This window comes from Salminus brasiliensis, chromosome 1 (assembly GCF_030463535.1).
Source record: "Salminus brasiliensis chromosome 1, fSalBra1.hap2, whole genome shotgun sequence".
NCBI classification, from domain to species: domain Eukaryota; kingdom Metazoa; phylum Chordata; class Actinopteri; order Characiformes; family Bryconidae; genus Salminus; species Salminus brasiliensis.
The window spans coordinates 76087736-76111074 of NC_132878.1; the positions used below are offsets into that span (position 1 = coordinate 76087736).

Below are 23339 nucleotides of genomic sequence, written 5' to 3' on the forward strand. Positions count from 1 at the left end.
GCGAAGGGACGCACGAGCTACTCCCGTTTCACCAATTGGGTTATCTGATGGATGCGTTTTAGTCTACACTGAAGCCAGAAGTTTAGAGGCTTTAGAGTGAAAAACTGGCCCTCTCAGTACTGTGACCACAGACCCAGACATTCATACATAACGTTTTTATTTACACAAGATAAAGGGTTATTTTATTAGTGTAATAGTCCGAGTTTCCTAAACAGAGATCTAACTTTAAAAAGGGTCCAGCCTTACATAAGGAAATAAAAGCATACAATAAAAGCAAGTAGCTTGATGAATATACATCATTGTCATTGATGTGTTTTGATGGGGTGAACAGGACAGGAACATCAAAACAAGCAGCACCTTTAACACACCAGCAACATACAGAACGTCAGGAATAACCACTTTTGGCACTAAGACTGGCACACGTTCCCTGTAGGTCTCTGTATGGTCCAGCACGCACGCACACACAGTCGAAAAGTCCATGACTGGAGGGTTTTCAGCATGTACTTAAAGGCACTTAAAGACACATGCACGCACACATTCATTTGTTGCCTTCGTCCTCTCTTCGTCTTCATGTGGGACCAGTTATTTTCTAAACAGAGCTGTGCGTGTAAAAGTGTACCACAGTTGAGAAGGTTTGCGCTTTGGTTCTGCTAAAGAGAAAACCTGTTGCTGTGGGATACTGGTTGGCACAGTAACGTGGCGCTGGTGGAGAGGGTGTAGAGGCTGGTGATGGAGAGGGACGGGATGGCCAGAGTAATTTATGTCTGTTGGGGGGGGGGGGGTAAAAAAAAACATACACAATAAACATTAACTCACTTTAACCCCAATATAAATAGTATTAAAATCAAGGACCCCGCCTTACTTTTCAGTTTGCCTTGTTTTGATTTTCTGGCGTTTTGAATAGCTTGCTTCCTTTGTGCTTCACTAATCTCCATTCCTGTCAAGAGACAATAAGTGACACCCAGACACAATCAATATTTGGGATTTTGCTGTATATAGTTTGTAAAAGTGCTCACTTTTACTGTACTGTATAAATAGCCATCCTTACACATATAAAGAACCTTCTAAAACTATGAACAGGTTTAACATCTTATTGGTCTTCCAGACCTTTCCTGTTTTGTGGGCATCAATTATTTTAAGTTTCAGAGTGCTAGCTAGCTGCTTAAAGAAGCCTGTGGCAGCTTATTGTTGAGACAAGATTTAAAGAGTCAAAGAGTCAAGAGTTCAAATCTTCTACTCACTTAATTATTCACAGTAACAGAGATTACCTATTGCCAAAACTATTGCATGCCACTGTATATTCTTCCATTCATGTTATCTGCTCTGAGACAAACCTATTGCCTGGTCCTCCTTAACACGGTTGCGCTCACGGGCGAATGCCTGCAGCCAGTGCTGCTTGTCCTGGGCCTTCCTGCAGCACAGCACGCACAGCACCTCCAGGTTTTCTGTGTGACGCAGAGCGAAAGCATTCCGCAAAGAGCCCAAGTCTGGATGCCGTCCATCCGGCAATTCTAGTGGCTCCACGTGATCCATGTCCAAGCGCCCGCGGTAGTGTAGCAGGTCTCGACGCAGAACATCCTTTTTGCAGAAGACCAACTGGTGGTCAAACAGGAAAAAGCTGCGCTGCTGCGTCTTACCAGCCCGCACCACCCGTGTCAGCTCCCCTGAGTGGATCAGCTCTGAGCTCCGTGATAACACGTCCTCGCCCTAAAAGAACAAACAAACAATAAACAAAAAAACATCATTTATTTATGGTGAGAGTAAATCGTAGATTCTGACAAAAATGCCCATAACTAAGGGAGGCTAAGCTAGGGATCTTCACTACATTTCAGATGATGGGCATGGAGTTTCTTTCAAAGCTGGGCAGACAGGAGTAATCTCAATGCGCTTTCCCTGTATGTACTGTAAATGTGTCCTCAACAGGTTTCTCCATTTGTAGGCTATTTATCTTTTGGAAATCTGGGCTACAACTGAAATATTGCCATCTAGTAATAAAATTGTATATATGACTCATTTTGGTGAAAGACACTGGTCACTTTTATTATCTGAATTCTTTTTTTTTATAGACCTGTGAGTATGTCACAGAGTTCACACACAAATTACCATTTTGCCGTCTGGGAGCGGCTAATGGCCTGTGATGAAGGGATACATACACAGAAATCTTTCAGATGATAAGCACTTTGTGCTTCGCTCACCACAGGGCTGGGCACACATTGCTCACACCTGAATTCCAGAAGTGCTACACCACCAGCACATGCTCCCTGTAGATTAGTGACAATGGTTTTAAAACCATTAATCACATCTGCCAACATGACTGTCTGTCTCATTGGCTGCACTTTAAAAAAGTCAGCAGCAAACTGGGATAAAGTTGAGTTTGACTGCTGCTCTGTTTGCCGCAGCGCTCAGAGTTCAAAGTGCCAAATCTTAATGGTTAAAGTCAAAGTGCAGCAGCACTCTCTTCATTGGCAAGCGTGGATTTGACCATGGCAATTTTGAAAGCTGTAACACTGCAGCATTATAGCCATATACAGATCATTTTCTCAGACATTCAGCGATTAGCAGCTGAACTCACCTCCCAGTCTAAAATGGCCACCTGCCAGTGAGCGATGGTGTCGATACTCTCCAGCCTTCTTTTCCTCTCATTGATTAAGCTGGCCACATTCTTCATTGCCTCGTGAGCATTGCACACCCCTTCATAGTCACTGAAACACATACACAGCACATAAACACTCGTAAATATACACATTCAGATTTCAGTGTATTTGATGCAATCTACTAATATAGTACCAAACTATATAGTAATACTAAAAGGGTTAAATTACTAGAAAACAAGATTCCTTCAACAGCAGCATCAAAGCTTTGGGAGTAATTGTAATAGAACCACCATAAGGATTTTTTGTGCATCTTGTGCAGTCCTAAGGTTTGCAAATGTTAATGTAGTGGTGCGCGTTACCTGTGGTCTTTAGGTGTGTATTTGAGTAGCTCGCCCAGCTGAAGAGGGTATTTGCAGATTTTCTGGACAGGCGTAAGCAGGAAACCAGCGATGGAGATGTCTATCATTTGCTGCAGGAGGCGACACGCCTCGAAGAAGTGTTTATACCGCCCCTGCTTCATCAAACGCTGCAGCTCCACACATGCTGCTGGATGTGTGTTACAGTACTCAGAGTATATAGAGAAACCTTCCCCCTGAAGACGAGAAAGACAGAGTACAGCATGTGACACATTTTATGACAGGTTAGCAAAAAAACAAACACTGGAACTGCTCAGAAGTACTGTAATACTTTGAGTGGTATATACACAAGCAAGTAGCCCACCTGCTGAAGAAAACAGGACCCTATCTCACTCAGATGAGGGTTTTCTTTGTTGTAGTTCTTTTCCAGATCCTTGAGGAACATTCGCTGGAACTTGTAGATCTCTTCGATGTTGCTAAAGATTGTCTTAAGCTGTGATTCTGTGAACATACCTGGGTGTTTCCTGCATTGACGGATATACCCCTAAACAGATATGAACAGATGAGGACATTAACATGAATAATGAAGCATTGTGAGTCTACCTGAGCAATAACACCACCCTATAACAACACTACCTTCACCTATTCATGTACGACTAAAATACTTACATCAGTTTTCATTTGTCATCATCATTGCTGGGATTTCTGGGATTTGACCAGCAGAGGTCAGCAGTGGGCAATAAACATGATAGACATACAGCTAGTTTCTCATACATGGATCAAGTCTAGTCTTGAACAAAACTACAGCAGTTACCCAGTACTAAAAATCATTATCAATACGGTCTCTTTATGTTAAAGAATGTCTGATAAAGACAGTGAGTCACACAGCTGTCAAGTAAAACATATATGGTAATAGTAATAGTTTTGATTACTGCCATTTCATGTATGGCTACCAAATGAGGCCTACCTCACAGATGTCTCTGAGATGTTTGATGTAGACACGCTCTGTGTTCATGATCTCCTGGACTACGTTGGCCCTCATCTGTTCTCGGTGCTCAGAGTTCTGGCTATGGGGCTCTTTAGAGAGGGGCTCCACCTGATCTAGAGAACTCTCCACACCTTCACTGCCCGAGTCTTCCTGATTGACACGGACCTACCAGACAACAACACACCATGGTCATTCACCAGTTACAGGACTTAAATATAGCTGGGCATCTGCTGTTGTCTAGTCACAGATTTGAAAATCCATGTAATAAAAAGGTTAAAATATATATTTTTAGATATAAAGTATTACTAGTCCACTTAGAAGTGAAGATCTACTTTGTTAATTACATTTGACAGACCCTCTAATTCAAAATAAACCAAGGAGTAAAAATCCTGCCACACAAAAACATACACACACACACACACACACAAAAAAAACAAACAAAAAAAAAACAGTACAGTACTTCTAGCACCCAACTAAGTTCCTATAGAAGAAACAGTTCCCAGGGTCCCCCTCCCCCAACACCTGCCAATCAATACCTGTAACCATGGTGACACTCTTACAATGTCCTCTTAACTCAGCCGCAGCAGCCATTCAAGCATGTTTCCATGGATTACTGGAGCTGCTGTGCAGAGCTGCGTTTGAGAAGGGCTTTGTTTCACACTCATTACTTTAGTGTGGCCTACTCGACACTTACTCGCACAAAGCTGGAGGGGAACCAGGCCTCACGCTCGGCCACCATCCCCCACCACCAGTCCTTCTCCTGGGCATCCAGCACCCGGATAACTTCTCCAGCCTTGAAGGCCAGCTCCTGTTCGCCCATCGTGACGTGGTCCCATAAGGCCTCAGCGTACACAGCATGGCCGGACATGATGTACTGCAGAGTGCAGACACAGAGAATTTCTGACGTGCAGTGAATACAACACAGAAAGTCAACAACATTTTAATGCAGTATGCTGTGTGTTTTTGTGTTTGTTACAAATATGCAATAATGCCCAATTGCTGACCTGATTGAGACTTGAAAGATTGACCTCTGGTTGCAGATACGGCGTGCCTTCAGTGAGCTCATCAAAACTGCCGTCCTCTTCACTAACACTGTCTTCCTGTCCTGTGCAGCCATCTGAGCTCCCATCTACACAATGCATTCAATTATGAAAAATCATAAAACATATTTTTTCCTTTTGCCAAGACACTAGAGAATTCTGCTTCTTTAGTTTTGTACTACAAAATAAATCATCACAATAGTCAAACATGTCTTGACTATTAACTGTATTTAAATTAAGGGGCATGTAGACTAAATATAATTTTTACTAAACATCTTGTTTCACTAAACTACATACAAACACCTCTCCCAGACACACACATACAGGGCCATCATAATGTTTGGGAGCATTTTTGTTTGTTATAAATATTATATATAAAAGGCAGACATCTGCACACTCACCACTGAGGATTCTATGTAATTTCTTGCGGCCCACTCTGTCCAGACCCGTGGGGGTGCTCTGGGAAAAGACACAGGGGCGCAGGCGAGCAGACACCGCCCTATATGGTGGAACGCCATGAGAGGGCACAGGAGGCCGAGAAACAGGCTAGAAGACAGCAAGAGGGGTACAATTATATTTTTATTATATATATATATATATATATATATATTAGAGATAAAAAAAACTTTATGGTTTGTTTGAAGAGAGTTGACTGTATAGACTGTTGAGAAAAGGGCAATGACCCCCAGTCCCCTATGGGTAAATATAGCATTCTGACCAGATACGATAAATAACAGCTCATGTCAAGCCCTTTTTAACCAACAGACTTGCAATTCTTTCAGCTATTTTTGCTAAAAACAGAAGGCACATGATTTACATTATGTCTCCTGACTGAAACACTACCAATGTAAAACTCACATTCTGGTGATGTTTTGACTGCCTGCTTGCTATGACAAGTTCAAAGGGTTCGCTTGCCTTCCAAGAAGGGATTACCAAGACATGTTACACATGTTGCTTATTAATGTTGTTGGGAACTGCAAAGGTTTCTTGATGTGTCTAAGTGCTAGTTGCACTTTTTCCTGACTTGCTTTCTTGCTGGTAATTATGACTCAGAGCGACACTTGAGCTGTGTTTCTTGACGGAAGCTTGCAAATACAGTAATTCTGGATTGACCTGAATGCATCAAAGGAGCTCAAGAAAAGTTCCAGCCAGTTGAGCAGATGACATCAAAAGCTCATGACGCAATCTGTACAGTAAAGGGAGAGAACATGACGTACTAAAGATCTACAGATATTCAACAAGTATTGTATGTGTAACTCATAAGGCATTTTAGGTGTGAGGGTTTTAAAGGTGTGGAGTAGGTATCTACAGCTGGGCACAAATTACTGTACATTCCTTAAATATTAATTGTACCAACTGTGCTCTTTATAGGGTAATTAAAGTGGTTGTATGGAATGAAAGCTTAATGAAGTACAAAGAGATCTAAAGGAATGCATTCAGTGCTAGTAGAAAGACGATAACAACGGTATACTCTAGGTATACTATAGCATTGTTTGGCCTAACTTCTATCTGCTGCATAGTTTCAGTAATTTAATAGGTTTTTTATTTTATTTTGTACATGGCCAGCAAGTGTTTTTGTACAATAGCCAGTTGACTGCAAATCAATATACACTCGAAGCCACAGGGCAGTTGCTAAATTTGGTCAGTAAACATTTAAGTTCATATTTTTGTAGATTTTACAAAGTTATTTGTAAATTGAGATGCAAGTCTGTATGATTGTACGACTTTTCACATACTCATTTTCCAGAGGGTAGAAATTGTGGCGATATATAACTAGAATACTTGTGTAGGTGGAGAACAGCTTTGGTAAGACCTTTCTCTTATACCGGTTTCACTGAAGTCTAATGGTTGTAGTTTCGTCTCAAATTTTGTATGTTTTTTTTCATCCTTTCATGGATGATCAAAGTATGCAAACACAATGATAACAATGTTACTGTTACTGTGATACATTTAGTTACTATGTGCGTCTCTTAGCATATCAGAGATATAGTTAGTACCCAAAGGACTTTTACTTTGCTCACACTAAAATTATTGTCCAAGCTTAATAATAATAATAATACGATAACACTTAAACCATAATACAGAATAAATGCAGCAGACAGAGATGGAGCTAAAAATGTAAGAGTACTTCTTTTACTCAACAGGGCTAAAAGTGTATATATAAATGCTTACAGAAGGCAGACTATCATCATCTTCCTTCTCGCCAGAAGAGCCAAAGAGATTCACTCCAATAACGGAGATGGGTCGCCTACTCTTGTTTTCCCAATGTCCGTTTACATGACCATTCTCTTGGCTGCCTCTTTCAGTGTTTCCACCATTGCTGTTGCAGTCCTTCTGAGAGGTGTAATCCTTCTGAGAAGTGTAGTCCATCTCCTCCCCCTGTAGTTCCACTTCCTCCTCAGGGATAGAGTACTTCCTGCAGACCAGCTGGCCATAGTCCGAGATTGGTCGAGGTCTGGATCTTCCCGCTCTCCTCCGAGTGACAGAGGAGATGGGCGTGTCGCTCCCAGAGGCTGATGAGGTTGGCGTGGTTGCCATAGGTGATTCTGGAGCGCAGTTGGGTGTGACAGGAGGACTAGCGAAGGCGGAATCGCTGCATTTTTCGTTGTTGAGCTTCAGGAGAGCTTCTGTAGCTGCATGCTCTGATGCTGCCTGGAAAGGGGAGAGGTATCATCTATGTCAGATTCAATTCAATTAAATAAAAGTAGTTTCTTAAGAGACTGTTAACACATTAATTAACACATTAATTCTGAAATGCAATAACAGACTATAAACACATTTATTTTGAGATTTCATCAAGTGAAATCACTTCAACCTAAGAGATATGACTGTCAATAATCCGGAGTTTAACACTGATGAGGGCTACAAATCCAACATGTGGAACTTAGAGGTCAGATAAAAACTTAGTAGGATATATATATATATATATATATATATATATATATATATATATATATATATATATATATATATATATATATATATAGTATAATGAGTATAATGAGCTGTTTATGTTTGCACATTCATGAGTCAGCACGAAACCGGTACTAAAGGCAATTCATTCAAAGAGTTCACTCTACAAATGATGTGGCCTGTGGAAAGGTAATGAAAAATGCTGCTTACCTCTAGGTTTTCAGAGTCTCTCTCCGGAGTCTTCCAGATGCACTGAAACGGCACACAGTAGATCAGCACCATGGTGACACACACATACAAAACACACAGACACACTTCTAAACGCGAAACAGACAGAGGAGTACTCAATGTCCTCTGGTCTTATCCCCGAGGCATGGGAACAGTCAGCCTCTTACGACCTGAAATCCGCGCATGTGTGTGCGCGCTATGCCTGCACCGGTCTGGACTTTGACCCCTGGGCTGGGGAGGGGAGCCTGGGCTGATAAGTGTCCACAGCCACAGGTCCGGGAGCTGAGCTTAAGCAACCTTGCTAATCATAAACATCAACTAATCATTAACCCTACGTGCTCCCTCTTGAGCAGAACAGCTGATGTCAATTTAAGTGTTTATATCCATAAAAACTCCTAAGTAACATGAATGAAAAGTATGCCATCCAATCAGCTGACAGGACAGGCTTGAGAGAAAGAATGGCCAATCAAAACGTACCAAATAGCTAACGTTAGGCACTTTTATTAGTAATTTAGTCATTTATTGACCATTTTGAGGATTCATTGAGTAACCACAGGCCAAAAAAAACAAAACAAAAAGCAATACAAAATATTTAACTGAACAATAATAAACAATGTACAGTTTTTTAATAGATTTCCAAAAGTACTTTCTTTGAAATTACCTAATTGAAAACTTATGAACATATCAAACTTTACAAAATACATTATCATAAATATATAATAATTAATATATATTAGTTACTGATTTTAACTGATATGTTTTAAATTAAACAAGCAACTTTCATCAAGTAATCAGGACTGTCCTAGTGTACATTACTCATTCTAAGCCCAGTATACCAAGTCAATATTTCTCAAAGATCTTGGCATAAGAGCCAGACTTGTTCTGCCAAAAGGTGAGGTTATAGCAGCAATTACAGGTCTCAGCTCAATAACCTGCATCTTGACGTAAGCAATAATCAACCCCTATACTTCACACAGTACAATTCGCCTCCACTGCCACTTATCACTTCCAACGCCAAAGGTCAAGGTCACCCAGCTGACTCCACATAATCAGTGACCTCAAAGTTATTCACTAAAACATCAGTTTCATCACCTTACTTCAGAAGTGCCAACCTTTGTTTCATGTTGTACTTGTATATTACATATACAACATGACAATGACCAGGAGATGATAAGATGAATAACGGCAGTTACGTTAGTAAATAAGATGTCACTACTGGGTGTAGTGCTTTTAGTATGCAGCAAAAAATGTCATTTGAATCAATGCATCAAACCTTAAAACTACATTGCTGAATCTTTTCTAAATCATCTTTTGAAGAAACCACCGTCACTGACTTCTGGGTGGAATAAATCAAAGGCAGACCACCAAACAAATCTGTCCAAATGGTTCCATCATATGAATTCTTTAGCAAAAACAAATGGATTCTACATCAGAAACTCATCTTATAGTGTTTGCACTACAAATATCTTGCCGCAGTCGCTATACAGAATTTGCAGGGGGCTTTTTTAATTTAAAACAATTGATATAGGCAGTGGGGACGTGATGATGCTCAAACTAGTCTTCCCACCCCTACACACCAGACAAGAAGGAGGGAGATATACATGACAGGGAGAAGAGAGAAAAGAGAAAGATAGATTAGCTAATTTTAAGTTAGATTTTACAGTTTTATAGATGAGTAACGTAAAGCCTGTTGCAGCAGGTCAGGTTACCTCAGCTAACGTTACTATCCTACTATCCTAGAAAACAGCCAGTTTGCAGTGGGTTAAAGATACCATATGTCTAAATGGATCTAAATAAATATTTTTACAAAACCTGTTTTGCAGTATAGCCTCACTTCATTCCATCTCCTATGTAATCTTTCCTAATTTTAGTACGGTTTCACATTCATCTTGTAGAGGTGTGGTGAGAAGAAGGGGGCGTGAATGCCCCCTTAGAGCCTCAGAGTGGATGTTAGCTATTAATACTGAACATGCTGCATGCCTTACCTCCAAGTTTACTTTAATGCTGTCCATAGTCTGCTCCTGGCTGGGGGTAGTGCAGCACTCAAACTGAAGGGGCTCATTTTTCACATTCTGCTGCTCCTCCACAGTCACACAATCCCCTATGAGGGGACTAACAGACATATGTGAATATGAAGGTGATGAGGTCACAGGGAGCTTCTCGTAGGAACATGAGAGCTGCGCTTTGGGACTGGATTGGGGGCTAAAGACGTTGGGAACAGAGGGAGCAGGGTTTAAGGCTGGGGTGTGTCTATGAACATCAGCCTGTACTTTTTGCTGGTCGAATGCCCTTGCATGTGCTGGTGCAGGCCTGCGTAGGCGCTCGCTAGCAGGGACGCAGGGAGTCCTGCGGGAGTAGTCATCATGGAGCTGGCTGAGAGACGACAATGTGGCCTTGTGGGTGGGTCCAGGGTTTGTTTTGCGAGTGGCTGAGAGATCCGTTAAACTGCCTACAAGTTTCAACATTTGTCCCCGCACTCCTACAGGGTTTTTTCGCCTGCCTGATCCGCATTCTCCCATGTCCACAGAAGAAGCACTAGCTGCTCTTTGGATATTTGGGGTGGCAAAAGTTTTGGGACTCTGAGGCTGAGCTGACGGAGCCTTGCGTTTAAACGGACTCTTGAAGATATGCAAATTGTCAGCGCTTTTGCTCAGTCTGCTGAAGGCCTTGACATTCTCGTCAGTCTCAAGAACTGCATTAGGCCCAAAAGGTTCTATAGAGCTGCAGGGACGCTGGCGAGAAGCAGGTTCTTGAGCAACTGGGCTGTCTGGCTGCTTTGACTTATTATCTAACAAGGAGATACGTCCTGCACCATAGGCCCTACGTATACTCCTCGAAAAGTGAGAATTCCTCTGTAGACCTTCACTAACCTCCTCATAATCATCCTCCTCATCTGAAGCATACAGATTCCGTCCAGCTGTAGAAACCCCATTGGCCACTGTTGGTGTACCCCTGCTTTGTCTGCTTCCAACAACCTGTCCAGGATCTCGCCTGGTAACCAAGAAACCATTGCCATCCTCAAAAGTTACTGAAGAGACATCTTTCTCCTGGCTGCCTCCCATTGTGCTGGCCCTGTTTTGGATGCCCTGGAGTACTGAGGAGCGCAGCTTTTTGAAGGAGCCCATGACCCGCAGACCTGTAAGGCCAGGCCAAGCTTGTGGGCCACTGTTCTGGCCTCGAAGGGAAGTCCGTTCAGACTCTGCCATACCGCACTTGCGTTGAGAAGGAAAGATGCGCACAATCCTGGTGGGACATGGCTTAACCTGTCCATCAGTTATCACAGAGCCGGACCAGGGCTGAACACTCAGTCCATTGAGTCCACGCTTCTCACAGCAAGCCTCAGAGGGCCTCACCTGGGCTCCACAGCTGGGAACCTGATTCATCACCTTCTGTAAGTGGAAGGAGCTGCAGCTGGGCCTTCCTGGGGCTTCAAGGTCAACATCATGACATCCATATGAGGGATAACGCAGAGAGGCTTCGCCAAGGGACGATGCGCCATCTGACTGAGCTGCCTGCAATACACGAGGACACAAAAGCCAACTATTAGAATTCAGACAGAAGATATCTTCCTTCGCAGTTTGGACTCAATGACCCAAGCAGTCCGATAATCCCATAGGTTTATTGCCACAGACCTACTTTTTTTCTAAAACAGGTTATTCATAGGTCACCTTAGCCTACTATGGGTGTAGCCATCATGCCTTTGGGTTTTATATATAAATGCTGCCCTTTTCCTGGTATGAATGAATAATGAATGACGCACTTTAATAGGCTCTAAAAGAGAGTAATGTAAGAGTATGCATTTGGTAACTATGGGTGGCAAAGTGTCATTGCAAGGTAGTGCCTGCTGTAAAATGTCTTCTAGTCGAAGACATGTGGACCATACAGTTTAATGCTGTGGAAAAAAAGACAAGTGTCAAAAGGTGGGGAAGTACTAGGCTGGTGCAGTCTCGGCTTTGATGAAAGGTTTTTGTGAGCATGACTAAGCATTAAAAAAGCTAATCCACTGTGATTAATGCAACAAATTGCCTGGTTTTCTTCAGATTTATACTGTGAAAATGAGGCTTGAAGGGGAGGGGGCAGGGGTCTGACTAAAGAGGGCTGATCTGCTTTAACTCCCTCGCTCCATCCTGTTTTGTACTCCATTAGTGGAATAAGGAAACAAACATGGTATTAGACGAGACAGACTGGCTTTTTTTAAACAGATTTCCCTAATTTCACCAGATGTCCAGGATGGCTTTCTATTCTGGTACTAATATCAATACTGGAACCATGAGTATCGACCGATACCGATCTCAACACTTATACTTAGCCCTCAATCATTCAATTCATGATCCTGGGTTCAAAATTCGATGTTCATTTAGATTTTGTTTACAAAATTGTAAGAATAAAACAGTTGTTGCAGACTCTCCAAACAAAACTAGAACTATAAGGTGTGGAAAGAACTTGCTGAAGTGGCATGTTGATTGGTTAGTTGGATGCAAAACAGACTTTAAACAATGTAACTGCATTGGATATCATAATGAATAGAACGCCCATTCTTAACCAATCATCGACACATCTCCTTCATGCAAAAACACATTTTTTAATGGATTGTTAGACCCTAATGGTTACTCCACTGTGTTAGTGGAGCTAGTCTGTACCGTTTTAGGCTTGGAGCTTATGGAGCTTTTGTGCAAAATGCTGGTGTGTAAACAATTAATTGGGGTAACTGCACTTGTTTTCTCAACACAGTACAGAATAAAACATTTCAACACTGCGCATTTATAGGACTCCCCAACAAGCCTATATAAAAAGATGTCAGGGATTTTGAACAGTCAATGAGCTGAAAATCTAGCCATCCAATCAGCACTCAATAGTGAGAATTTCTAATTTAAAGAAAACATCAGTGTAAGAGACTAGAAAGTAAATACTTCTAAAACGTCTTTAGCTGTTAGTGCTTGCTCATTCATGTCCAATTGTTTGTAAGTCATTTAGAAATAGGAAGAGACAGGCGCCACATAAACTGGCTCTGATTGGCGACTTTGCACACCTGCCAAATGAAAGATGACTGGTGCCCCAGCAGCACTGGGAGTTGGATGCCCTAAACAACACGGGAATGAGAACAAGCTTGAAGTGTAAATGGAGCAACTTGAGAATCCACTGGCTGAATAAATACAGTGTTATACATATCTATATCAAACATGACAAAATTGTGAATATTCCCACTAGCACGCATCTTCACCTTACAAGCATGTACACTGCAAACTACACATGCAACTCCTCCGCATGTTTGCATATAAACAGACTAGCAGAACAATAAACCAGCCTTAACTCTCTTTGCCATAACAGATTCAACTGCTTCTCTAAAAAACAGAAGCCAAAAGAATCCTAAATGAATCTCAATTACTGTTAGTGCCTCTCTGAAATGGATTAGATTTTTGTTCACATTTGGCTTTACTGACACCGGAAACACACTATCACCTCAAGCTGAGACGCTTACACCCTGAAGCACCTCATTATAACGAGCTATGAGGAAGGAACTGACATCTGACCTATTGTTTGACAACTGCTTTAAAAGAATGCAATTAAGTTTACTCCCAAGAACCTCCTAGATGTGCCAACATGGGCTGCACTTTCCAGCACTTTCCAGTGTCATGAAGCTTAACACGCTACCTCTCTTTTTCTCCTTGGTTTCCTTGGCTCCACACTTGCATGACAAACGCAGTAGTAGAGTTAATTAAGAGCTCAAAGAGAGCTCCCCCGCATGGCTACCAGCTGGAGCCTGACTCAGATTAAACTCCCTGAAAGGAGGGCTATACAACACACAAACATCCTTACGAAGTACACACTAAGCCATTTATTCATAATTCATAGACAAACTTAGAAGAGGGTACATGATGTGGACAAACCAACTGTGCTGCAGTTACATCACAGCACACTGGACATAACATCTTAATAAAAGTGACATAACGTTACATAACATGCACAGACTGAAAATGTCTCAAAATTCCTTGTCAGATTAATCTGAAAGCATTTGCTGGCCTTCACTGAAAACAGCCTGTTCCAAATGCCTCACAGAAAACAGTATGTCAGACATAGAGCTAAAGTTACAGTTGAGTTCACACTGCAGTTTTTTGTGATTTGGAAATTGAACATATGCAGATTAGATTATTAAAGGTAAAATATTAATCTTGCAGCCCTACCCGCATAACACAAGCACAAGGGCTGCATGGACCTTGACGACACATTTATCATCATCGTAAAAGCTGCACAGAAGGCCTCTGAACTCCAAACCCCAATTAAACGGTAAGATATCATGCCTCGCTGCAAGACAATCTCAAAGTATAGTTTAATCACAGTCATAAACTGAAGGCGTTAACTACGGCAACAGGAATGGAGCCTTCTTTCAGTGACAATGCAGGGACTTACATATTACACTAGTCAACTATGCAAATGCCATAACAATAACCCACCACACCAGTTCTAGTTATCTTTCTAGCTGAGCCAGTCGCTCCAGCTTGCCACATCAGAGAGAAAAGATGTAGTCTATGCTGTCCTCAAGTTGAACTAGAATGACACAATAAAGTGAAAAGAACTAAGACAACCTATTAAAGCAACACTACAGCGTTTCTTAACTTAATTACTATTTACCACACCAGTAGCTTTGGCTCGTGCCCATTGGCTCTATTTTAAGCATGTCTTGAGCCATCACTTGACAGTGCATGTACTGAGAACTGAGTCAAACATATTGTCCGTGGTAATCAAGCATACACAGAGCAAGGAGGTGAAGAGCAAAGCTAAGCTAAAAGCTTAAGAGACTCCTTTTTAAAGGATATATAACTCACCGTGGAGCACTCTTTCCACTGCCTTCCAAAAAGGCACTGTCTGTGTGTTCACATTAAAGTAAACTCCTCTTCTTCAGCAGCGCAGACTGCTGTCTGTTCAACTATGACCCACAGGCGAACATGTGCATGGCTCCCAGACCTAATCTGATTATGTGGACTTTAATAACTGTCTGCATGTCCATTCATACATCTGCACGGCACAAACACAAGCTTACAATGAGGAAATGCCTTAGTCTAGGCTGACGTACACTTATCTGTGGTGAAAGCGAGCGTGATTTATTCCTGTCGGCTGGCGACTGACACTACATGCCATGCTATGACCCAGATCTTATGGTTTTTTTTGTCAGGTGAAACGGAAAGCCCGTTTTTAGAATGGAACACGCCTTGCTGCAGGCGTGGGAAGCTTAGTAACACTACCATTGACTAAGGCATTTGCTTACACTAGGGTGGTCTGTCCTTGGCCTCCAGCTAGAAACAAAACCTCTCTGAACACAATCTCTGACAAAGGATTTGCTAATACTAAAGAAATGAGGGAAGTACCGAAATAGTGCTTTGTTTACAAATCTGGAAGAAGAGAAGGGCTGGATGAAACGTTTCTAGACAACTCCTTTTTATGAACATTTACAAGGAGTTTCCCCCCCTTGCTGTGAGGATCTGAATGCATCCATCCACTAGATCATTAGTAAGGTCAGTCACTGCTTCTTGTTCAAAGCACCACTCTGACTCATCCAATGGAGCTTCATCATTTTGAAGAATGCAGGTCCACTACCCCACACGCCTATCTGGGGGGGCTTCATACCCCTCTAGCATGTAGTGAACACACAACACACACCGACACACAGAGGGAGAGAGGTCATTTCTTATGTCATTCTTGAATCATATAATTACAGCACTTTTGGAGCGGTAAACAGAGTGTGACTTTAAAACAGTCCATACAAACCTACTGAAACTTTCTAACAAGAAGCCTGCCATCCACAGCTATAGGAATGTGGATGTGTGTGGTAATGGGGCGGTTCAGTAGTGAGTGGGAGTAAAAGAATAGCCTTAAGTTATGGCTGTCTAAACTAAGGAGCCACAAAGTAAGAAAAAAATCCTCAGTGTAACTGTCTCTGGAGAAAGCATCCCCTTCTATTAAAAACAGTGGTGGACATCCTAGCAGCTATGCTGGTGTGCGGGCAGTAAGGGTGGGCAATAACGCAAATAAGTAACATTAAGACACTTTCCTGATACCTTTATGTGCCATGATATATATATATATTTTTTTTTGCATTTTATTACACTGGGCAGCAGTGCCAGATCCATCATTACAGAGAATATATTTACAGATACAGTTGCCTCTATGTCTCAGACATGGATGGGAAAGAGTCACATGAATTCACACACAGTACATGAACACACACAGCGGGAAACGTATGTCGATTAGAGATACTGTCTCACCTCAACAGCTGTCCTTTTGGAGTTCATAGATACAGCACACAGTCTGTTTAACTCATTTTAAGCAATTATCTGCTGATGCTGATTTCAATAGCATTGAGCATTAAGAGTGCTGTACTGAATCCAATCAACCAGGATTAAATATGCTCTCTTTGTAATGAAACATGCAGTTGGTCAGTGTTCATTACGCACCAAGTGTACTGTAAGCGGACAAGAAGCTAAAATATGGTAAGGCATACATTTGATAAGTAAACGCAACATACTACTACTAGTGCAACATTGCAATCCAATTAAACATCTCTAATTGTCCTTCATGTAATAAAGGTCAGTATTCTTTAAGTACTGACAATATCCATGACATCAAAGTGTATTGACATGATGGACCATGATTACGACACCATTGTCATGTTGCCCACCTCTATGATTGCCCAACTCGATTAATGTGAACTTTTTAGCTTTTGTGCCAAACTAACTGTCATGCCTGAACATTGACACAAAAGTGCCAAACCTTCCAGACGCCATTCAGCAGGTGCAGATTACAGCCTAAACGTTCAAAGTCCAGTCACTTGCAGCCTAGGGTGAATGTCTAATAGCTCACTACTACACAGTAAATTACACAGGTCATAAACTTACATTTTATACTCAAGCAGAGCACTTAAACGCAATGTGGGCTTTAGCTTGTATTTCTGTATCCCGAATACTTTTAGATTAACAGACACATGTTTGCAGTAGCACTGCCGGGTGATCAGGATAAATAATGTATACATGTATGATGACATTTCACATCAATATCATGATGTTATCAGAAGAAGTGTGTTGAAAGAACATGTATAAACTAACAGTATTAATGATATAAACTAGCTACTAAAATTAGCTTATATACTACATCTCACACATGGATATTTTGTACTAGATTATGTTCTCTTATATATGTCTCTGTGTATTAGTAAAATTTTACATGTATTTATCAATTTTACATCCATCATCCATTATTCGCAAATACTGGTATGTAGCCTACTTATCTACCCATATAGACAATAAACACGTCTGTAAATAACTCGAGACTTCCAGAAAACAAATGATAGTACTCTAAAAATAATAACTTTATCACAAAAAAAATAATACCTTAGATATAGCTAGGCTTAAATATCCCAACAATTATTTACCTCAGTAATAAGTATTCAAGTCTCTAGTCTTTGGATTTAGGTCTGTGCCTTCTTAGCTCTCCTCATGAGCGACATCACCCGCCCCCACCAGCCCCTGCACTCTGACAGCCCATCACTATAACAACCACGGGGGCTTTTGGGGTAGTCACACACACAATGCATCCCCTCCTTGGAAGACAACCCCTCCTCCTCCTCCTCCCCTCTCTCTCTCTCTCTCTCTCTCCTCTCCTTACCCAGCCAGCCAGCTAGCTAGCTTTCCAAGCTTTTCTTCTGTATCGACGTTAAACACCTTAAACCCACCCGCGACTTTACACTTCGTACTTTTCCCAGGTGTCCGCTCACAACAGCAAAAGTAAAGTCTAGTGCCTACCTTTCTCATACTTTTCTTGTGTCCTCACAGCAGCTGCGTGGCTCCTCTCACTCGTGTATTAGCCATTGAACGCTGATATCCTTCAGAAACAACAGTTCCGAGGCCCAAAGGAAAATCGTTCATCCCAACGCGGAGAAACCGAACCTAGCTGGCTGGCTGGCTACATTTTGAAACGGACCGAAGAGTCTCAAAGCAGACAAACCAATGAACACGGCAAAAAAGTGAAGTAAAATAAACACATAAAGTGGCGAGTATGTGTTCAAATACAGAAGTTTCGATTAAACACAGATAAAAGCTGCCAATGTTGTCAGATTCCGCCCGTTTTTGTGGTCCTCACGGGGGAGAAGACGTGGAAAAGTTCGTTGCTTCTCCAACGGCGAGGTTAGAAACCCGTCCACTGCCATAGCAGCGGGGAGAAGCGACGCTATTGGCCAGCATCGCTGCACTTGTTGCAGTGGAGTTTGGCGCAACGATTGGCTAGCACAGATCCCGCCTCCCCAGCTGGGATTGGTTGGATTGATGCCTGTGTCTGTCCGACGATTGGGTAACAATTCATACCACATAAGCTCAGCCAATGGCGTTCGTTATGTTTCTTTCACACCCGAATTTAGTTAACCCCCCATTCCCCTCGTGAGAAACCTCGCCTACAAAATAGTGTTTTCAGAAAGTGTAAAGTGCCATAACCATAAGTGTTATAACCGCCATTTTATCAATCAGTCTACATTTAATCATTAATAATGACGAAGAGAAACGTGTTTTTATATTTCTTACTGCTCAGGGTCGTGGTGGGTCGGGAGGATCATTGGGCGCGAGGCAGCAATATCTCCTGGACAGAGCACCAGTCCATAACAGGGTACCACACACAAACATTCATTCACAGACATTGACGTCTGAGGCAATTTAGCATGGCCAGTTTACCTACCGTGTGTATTTTTGGGAGGTGGGCATGATCAGAACACACCAAACCCACAAAGTGACCAGAGCCCACAACTACAGGCCCCTTTCCATAATAACCATAATAACCATAATACCATAATAACCCCTGTCCACAATAACATTAATTCATTCATTCATCTTCTTATGTGCTTTGCCCTGGACAGGATCTCAGTGGGTTCAGAGCCTACCCAGAATCATTAAGCACAGAAGGCAGGAATATCCATTGGACAGGGCTCTAGTCCATTGAACGGTACCACACACAACTCATTCACTTACACACTCACACCCAGGACAATTGAGCATGGCCATACCACGTGTCTCTTTGGGAGGGGGAGAAAACCCACACGGACTGGGGGAAGCACACAAACCTCCTCACAGACAGTGACTAGAGCTAAGATCAAACCCACAACCCAATGCCCCGGGAGCTGTGTGACACACCCACTACCTGGGGTGCCAGCAAATACGACCAGTTTCCATTGAAAAAACAAGAGAGGCCTAGGTCAGGGAGGTAAGAAAGAACCCAACAGTCACTCTAGAAGAACTCCACAAGTCCTGTGCAGATATGGGAGAACCTGTTGGACTGATGACCAGCACTCCATAAATGAGGTCTTTATTGCAGATTGGCAAAACAGAGGCCACCATTGAGTAAAACGTGTATAACAGCCCGTGTGGAGTCTGGCAACATAAGGAAGAAGATTATTTGGTGTGATTAGATAAAAAGGAAACTCTTTGGGCAGTAAGCAATATATCTGACAAAAAACAGGCACTTCACCTGGCTAAAACCCTCCCTATGGTGAACCTGGTGGTGGCAGCGTCATGCTATGGAAGTGAAAGGGACATGGTGACTGGTAGACACTGAGTAACAGATGAATTCAACCAAATACAGGAACATCATTGAAAAAGACCTCCTTCAGAGCGTAAGACTAGACAGTTCACTTTGCAACTCACTGACCTGAAAAATACTGTTAAAACTCTAGAGTGGCTTCAGGGCAAGTCTCTGAAAGTCGTTGAGTGGCCTAGCCAAAGCCCTGGTTTAAACCTCATCAAACATCTGTGGGGGAGACCTGAAAATGTCAGTTAACAGATGCTCGTCATCTAATCTGACAGAGCTTGACAGAAAACTGCCCAAATCCTGGTGTTCCACCCACCAATCACAGCAATGTTAATGAAAAGCAGTGAATAAAGTACAATAAAAAGGATAAATAGATGGTTTTGAATATTTAAACAAATCAATCAGGAATTGCATGTGTTAACTGTTTTATTGAATTATTGGTTGTACATTAGTATGGTTTCCATAATTTCTCAGGATGTGTTAGCCAACATTGTCATTAGACATGTCTAAATGCATCCTGGTATTACACATATACTGTAATTAAACCCCTAGTTCACACAATCATGTTTCTCTAATAATGACAGCAAATCACTGTATATGTGTGTATAAAACTCACTCTCAACAATGTATTTCACAGGAATTTCACAGGTGAGGAAATAATGATATAAATCATATTAATTTGTTTTGGAGCCAAACCCTTATTGTGTACATCGAAGTGAGTAGAATTACACTGTAGCTTTTAGAATCGATGCATTGATCAGATGTATGGTTACAGTCATTTTCTTTTGTAAATATAGTGTTAATTATTATGAAGAGCTTTGTGACTCGGCAAAGATGAGGAACCCAGAAAATGTTGTATCGTCATCTTCATCTGCATAGAGTCCATTATATAACTGCCCTCCAACCACCTGAAGCCACACCTTGTCTCCAGTCTCCAGGTAGAGGACGGTGCCTCCTGCAGCCTGGTCCTCACTGTTCTGGTAGGTGTCCATAGTGTGAATGACACTCTGTCCGTTCTTCACGAGGGCCACTCTGGCGTTTCGCGAAAAAACAGTGATATGGTAGGTGAAGTAATAAGTTCCGGTGAAAGCACAGGTGAAGCGACCACTCTCTTGGTTATAATGATTCTGGCGGTTGTAGATGATTTTGTCAAAGCGGATTGGAGCGTTAGTGGCCGGTAGTTTGCTTTGCGAAGTCAAGCCAACTGAAAAGGCACTTTTGGGTATTTCAGGCATGTCTCCTTTAGGCCCTTGCTCACCAGTTTCTCCTTTTAAACCTTTGTCGCCACGATAGCCAATGGTGCCTTTGTGACCTGGAGGACCCAGATCACCTTTAGGGCCTGGTCTACCTGGTGGCCCTATAGGTCCCGGTGAGCCTTTCGCTCCCTGATATCCAATGATTCCCTGTGGCCCTTCAGGTCCCTGAGGCCCTACGTCCCCTTTTATGCCCTGTGGCCCCGCCATTCCCATGTCTCCCTTCACACCTTTAAGTCCAAGCGGTCCTGGAAAGCCTTGGGGTCCCATTTTACCAGGTGGGCCCCTCTCGCCATGTTCTCCACGTCGCCCTTTGATCCCATCTATCCCTGGAACACCTGCAGAGACACCAAAAGATCTTGCCATGCTGAAAATACAAAAATATTTAATTTAAAATGTGTGCCTCCAGAAAAATACTCTTTCAATTACAATGGACAGTAATATTCCCTTACTTTGAAAAGAGGGGACAAACTTTACTAGACTCTTTTACATAGATTTGTCTCATTAGCTGCAGGCATTGCATTTTATAGAAGTAAAAACTTAAAACCTCTCATGTTCAAGATCAATAATTCATTAATTTCATTCATTATAGGACAATAATTTGTCTAGAGGACAGAAGTGAGTTGCTACATGGAGTAAATACAGCGTTTGAAATACTCTGCTTTTTTTTTTTGGCAATTTTACGTCACCAAGATGGCCCACAGCCACATTACATGGCCTAGCCTAGCCTGGTCTAGCATATCTTTGAACTGGAAGACACAACAGTGTTTGAGGTCCATAATATATCACTTTCATATAATGAACTCTCATTTTTTAATTATGCCAAGAAAGTACAGTTTTTCACTCTTTAAAAGAGGCAAAACTATTCAAAATGTTTGAGTTGTCAAAAACATTATCAAAATGGCACATATGATAGCTAGCATAATAGCTAATTCAGCATGTTTTATGTTTAAAGAATGTGATTCGATGTGAACTGTAGGTAAATTAGTTAGAATACCTGCTATGGAAAATATATGCTAACCAACCTTTGTTTTGCTTTTGTTATTTAACACTGCATTTAACACTTTGTTCTGTCCTTCAGACATGACATGCCATTGTGTCCAGGTAAGTTTTTCTCTATAAAAATAAAAATCGGTTATTTGAGGCCATATCCAACCTACTGCCACTGTGAGCTGCAGGAAAACGACATTACACATTATGTCAAATGTAAGCAAAACAAAATGTTTCATTCATGCACTAAGGGTACCTAATTAGCTCAAGTCTAAGACAAGTTGTCAGTCAGTTAAAGGGTGAGTCCAGTCAAAGTCAAACTGAGTGTTAGTCAACTAAAGTTCCTATCTCTGGCTGAATGTTCATTTAACCCAGCCAGTGTTCCTGTAAGCTACCTTATATAGCTAGTATTGTTTAGAGTATATGTAATAACCACAAATAAATACATACAGCAAGTCTTAGACTAAATACTTTTTTTAACTTTTAAAACTTTTTAACAAAACCAAAGATTATGTAATGATCAAAAAGCATCAGAAATTTGACCAGGTTCTCCTTTGTCTCCTTTTGGTCCGTCCCTTCTTTCTGCTCCACATGTTTTATCATCACCTGTGAAAATGTAAAAATAGCCACTTCAAATCATGCAATTATTACTTTTTCTTTTGCAAGACATCTGTATAGAAGTACAAAATCAGAATGTTGTTGTTATATATTATACATAGATACAAATGATACCAGTAGACCTCTAAATAACTGCATATTAAGTGGAATTTCATATACATCTGGAATTTCCTCACACTTTTCTTACACCTGGGTTCAGAGGTGACCTGACCGGCAGATTTAATAGCTCAAACTTAGCCTTTTTCTCACCTGGATCTCCCTTGTCACCTTTGGCCCCATCTCGTCCATCGCGCCCTGGCATTCCATTGTGTCCAGGGTTGCCAGGTATTCCGGGGTGTCCACACACACAGCCATCACTCTTTTCATGCTTTCTAGGAGCCTCCTGCTCTACAGCATGAATCAGTGCTACTAGGAGGAGGATAGGAAAATATCCAGCAAAGAACATGATCTGCACAGCTAGTAATGTCCTGGAGAATCAGCTCAGAAACTATTTTGTTTGCACAATGCGGGGATGTTAAAAAGTGTCAGCAGCTTGAGAATCTGACAATTTCCTGGTATCTTAGAAGAAAGACTATTGGCCAGGCAGCAGTTACACAGGTTACTTATTTGAGCTATATTTGTTACACATCACCTGTGTCCTTCTTAAAGTTGCAGGTCCTTTGCACATTAGGTTTTAGGTAATGATCAACTAGGAATGTCCGAGCAAATTCATCTCGCTGAGCAACAAACTGCTTGGACACATCTGGCTTGTGTTTTCTTTTAACATAGATATTTTAGTGACTGTCCCCACCTATACG

The 23339-nt window shown here is 41.7% G+C and overlaps 2 protein-coding genes across 2 annotated transcripts; both read right to left on the minus strand.

The window, feature by feature from the left end:
- Nucleotides 1–158: 158 nt before the first annotated feature.
- On the minus strand, nt 159–18305 carry spata13 (spermatogenesis associated 13). The gene is made up of 14 exons (XM_072689252.1): nt 17914–18305; nt 10105–11631; nt 8102–8143; nt 7151–7630; nt 5380–5524; nt 4943–5067; nt 4633–4812; nt 3918–4103; nt 3315–3494; nt 2954–3186; nt 2573–2702; nt 1335–1707; nt 863–937; nt 159–764 (listed from the first exon to the last, which is right to left on the minus strand). The coding sequence occupies exons 1-14, from the start codon at nt 17920–17922 to the stop codon at nt 583–585; spliced, it is 3867 nt and encodes a 1288-aa protein (XP_072545353.1). The 5' UTR covers nt 17923–18305; the 3' UTR covers nt 159–582.
- A 1804-nt stretch (nt 18306–20109) lies between these two features.
- On the minus strand, nt 20110–23069 carry c1qtnf9 (C1q and TNF related 9). Its single transcript, XM_072657784.1, has 3 exons — nt 22792–23069; nt 22468–22530; nt 20110–21272 (listed from the first exon to the last, which is right to left on the minus strand). The coding sequence occupies exons 1-3, from the start codon at nt 22985–22987 to the stop codon at nt 20488–20490; spliced, it is 1044 nt and encodes a 347-aa protein (XP_072513885.1). The 5' UTR covers nt 22988–23069; the 3' UTR covers nt 20110–20487.
- Nucleotides 23070–23339: the final 270 nt, after the last annotated feature.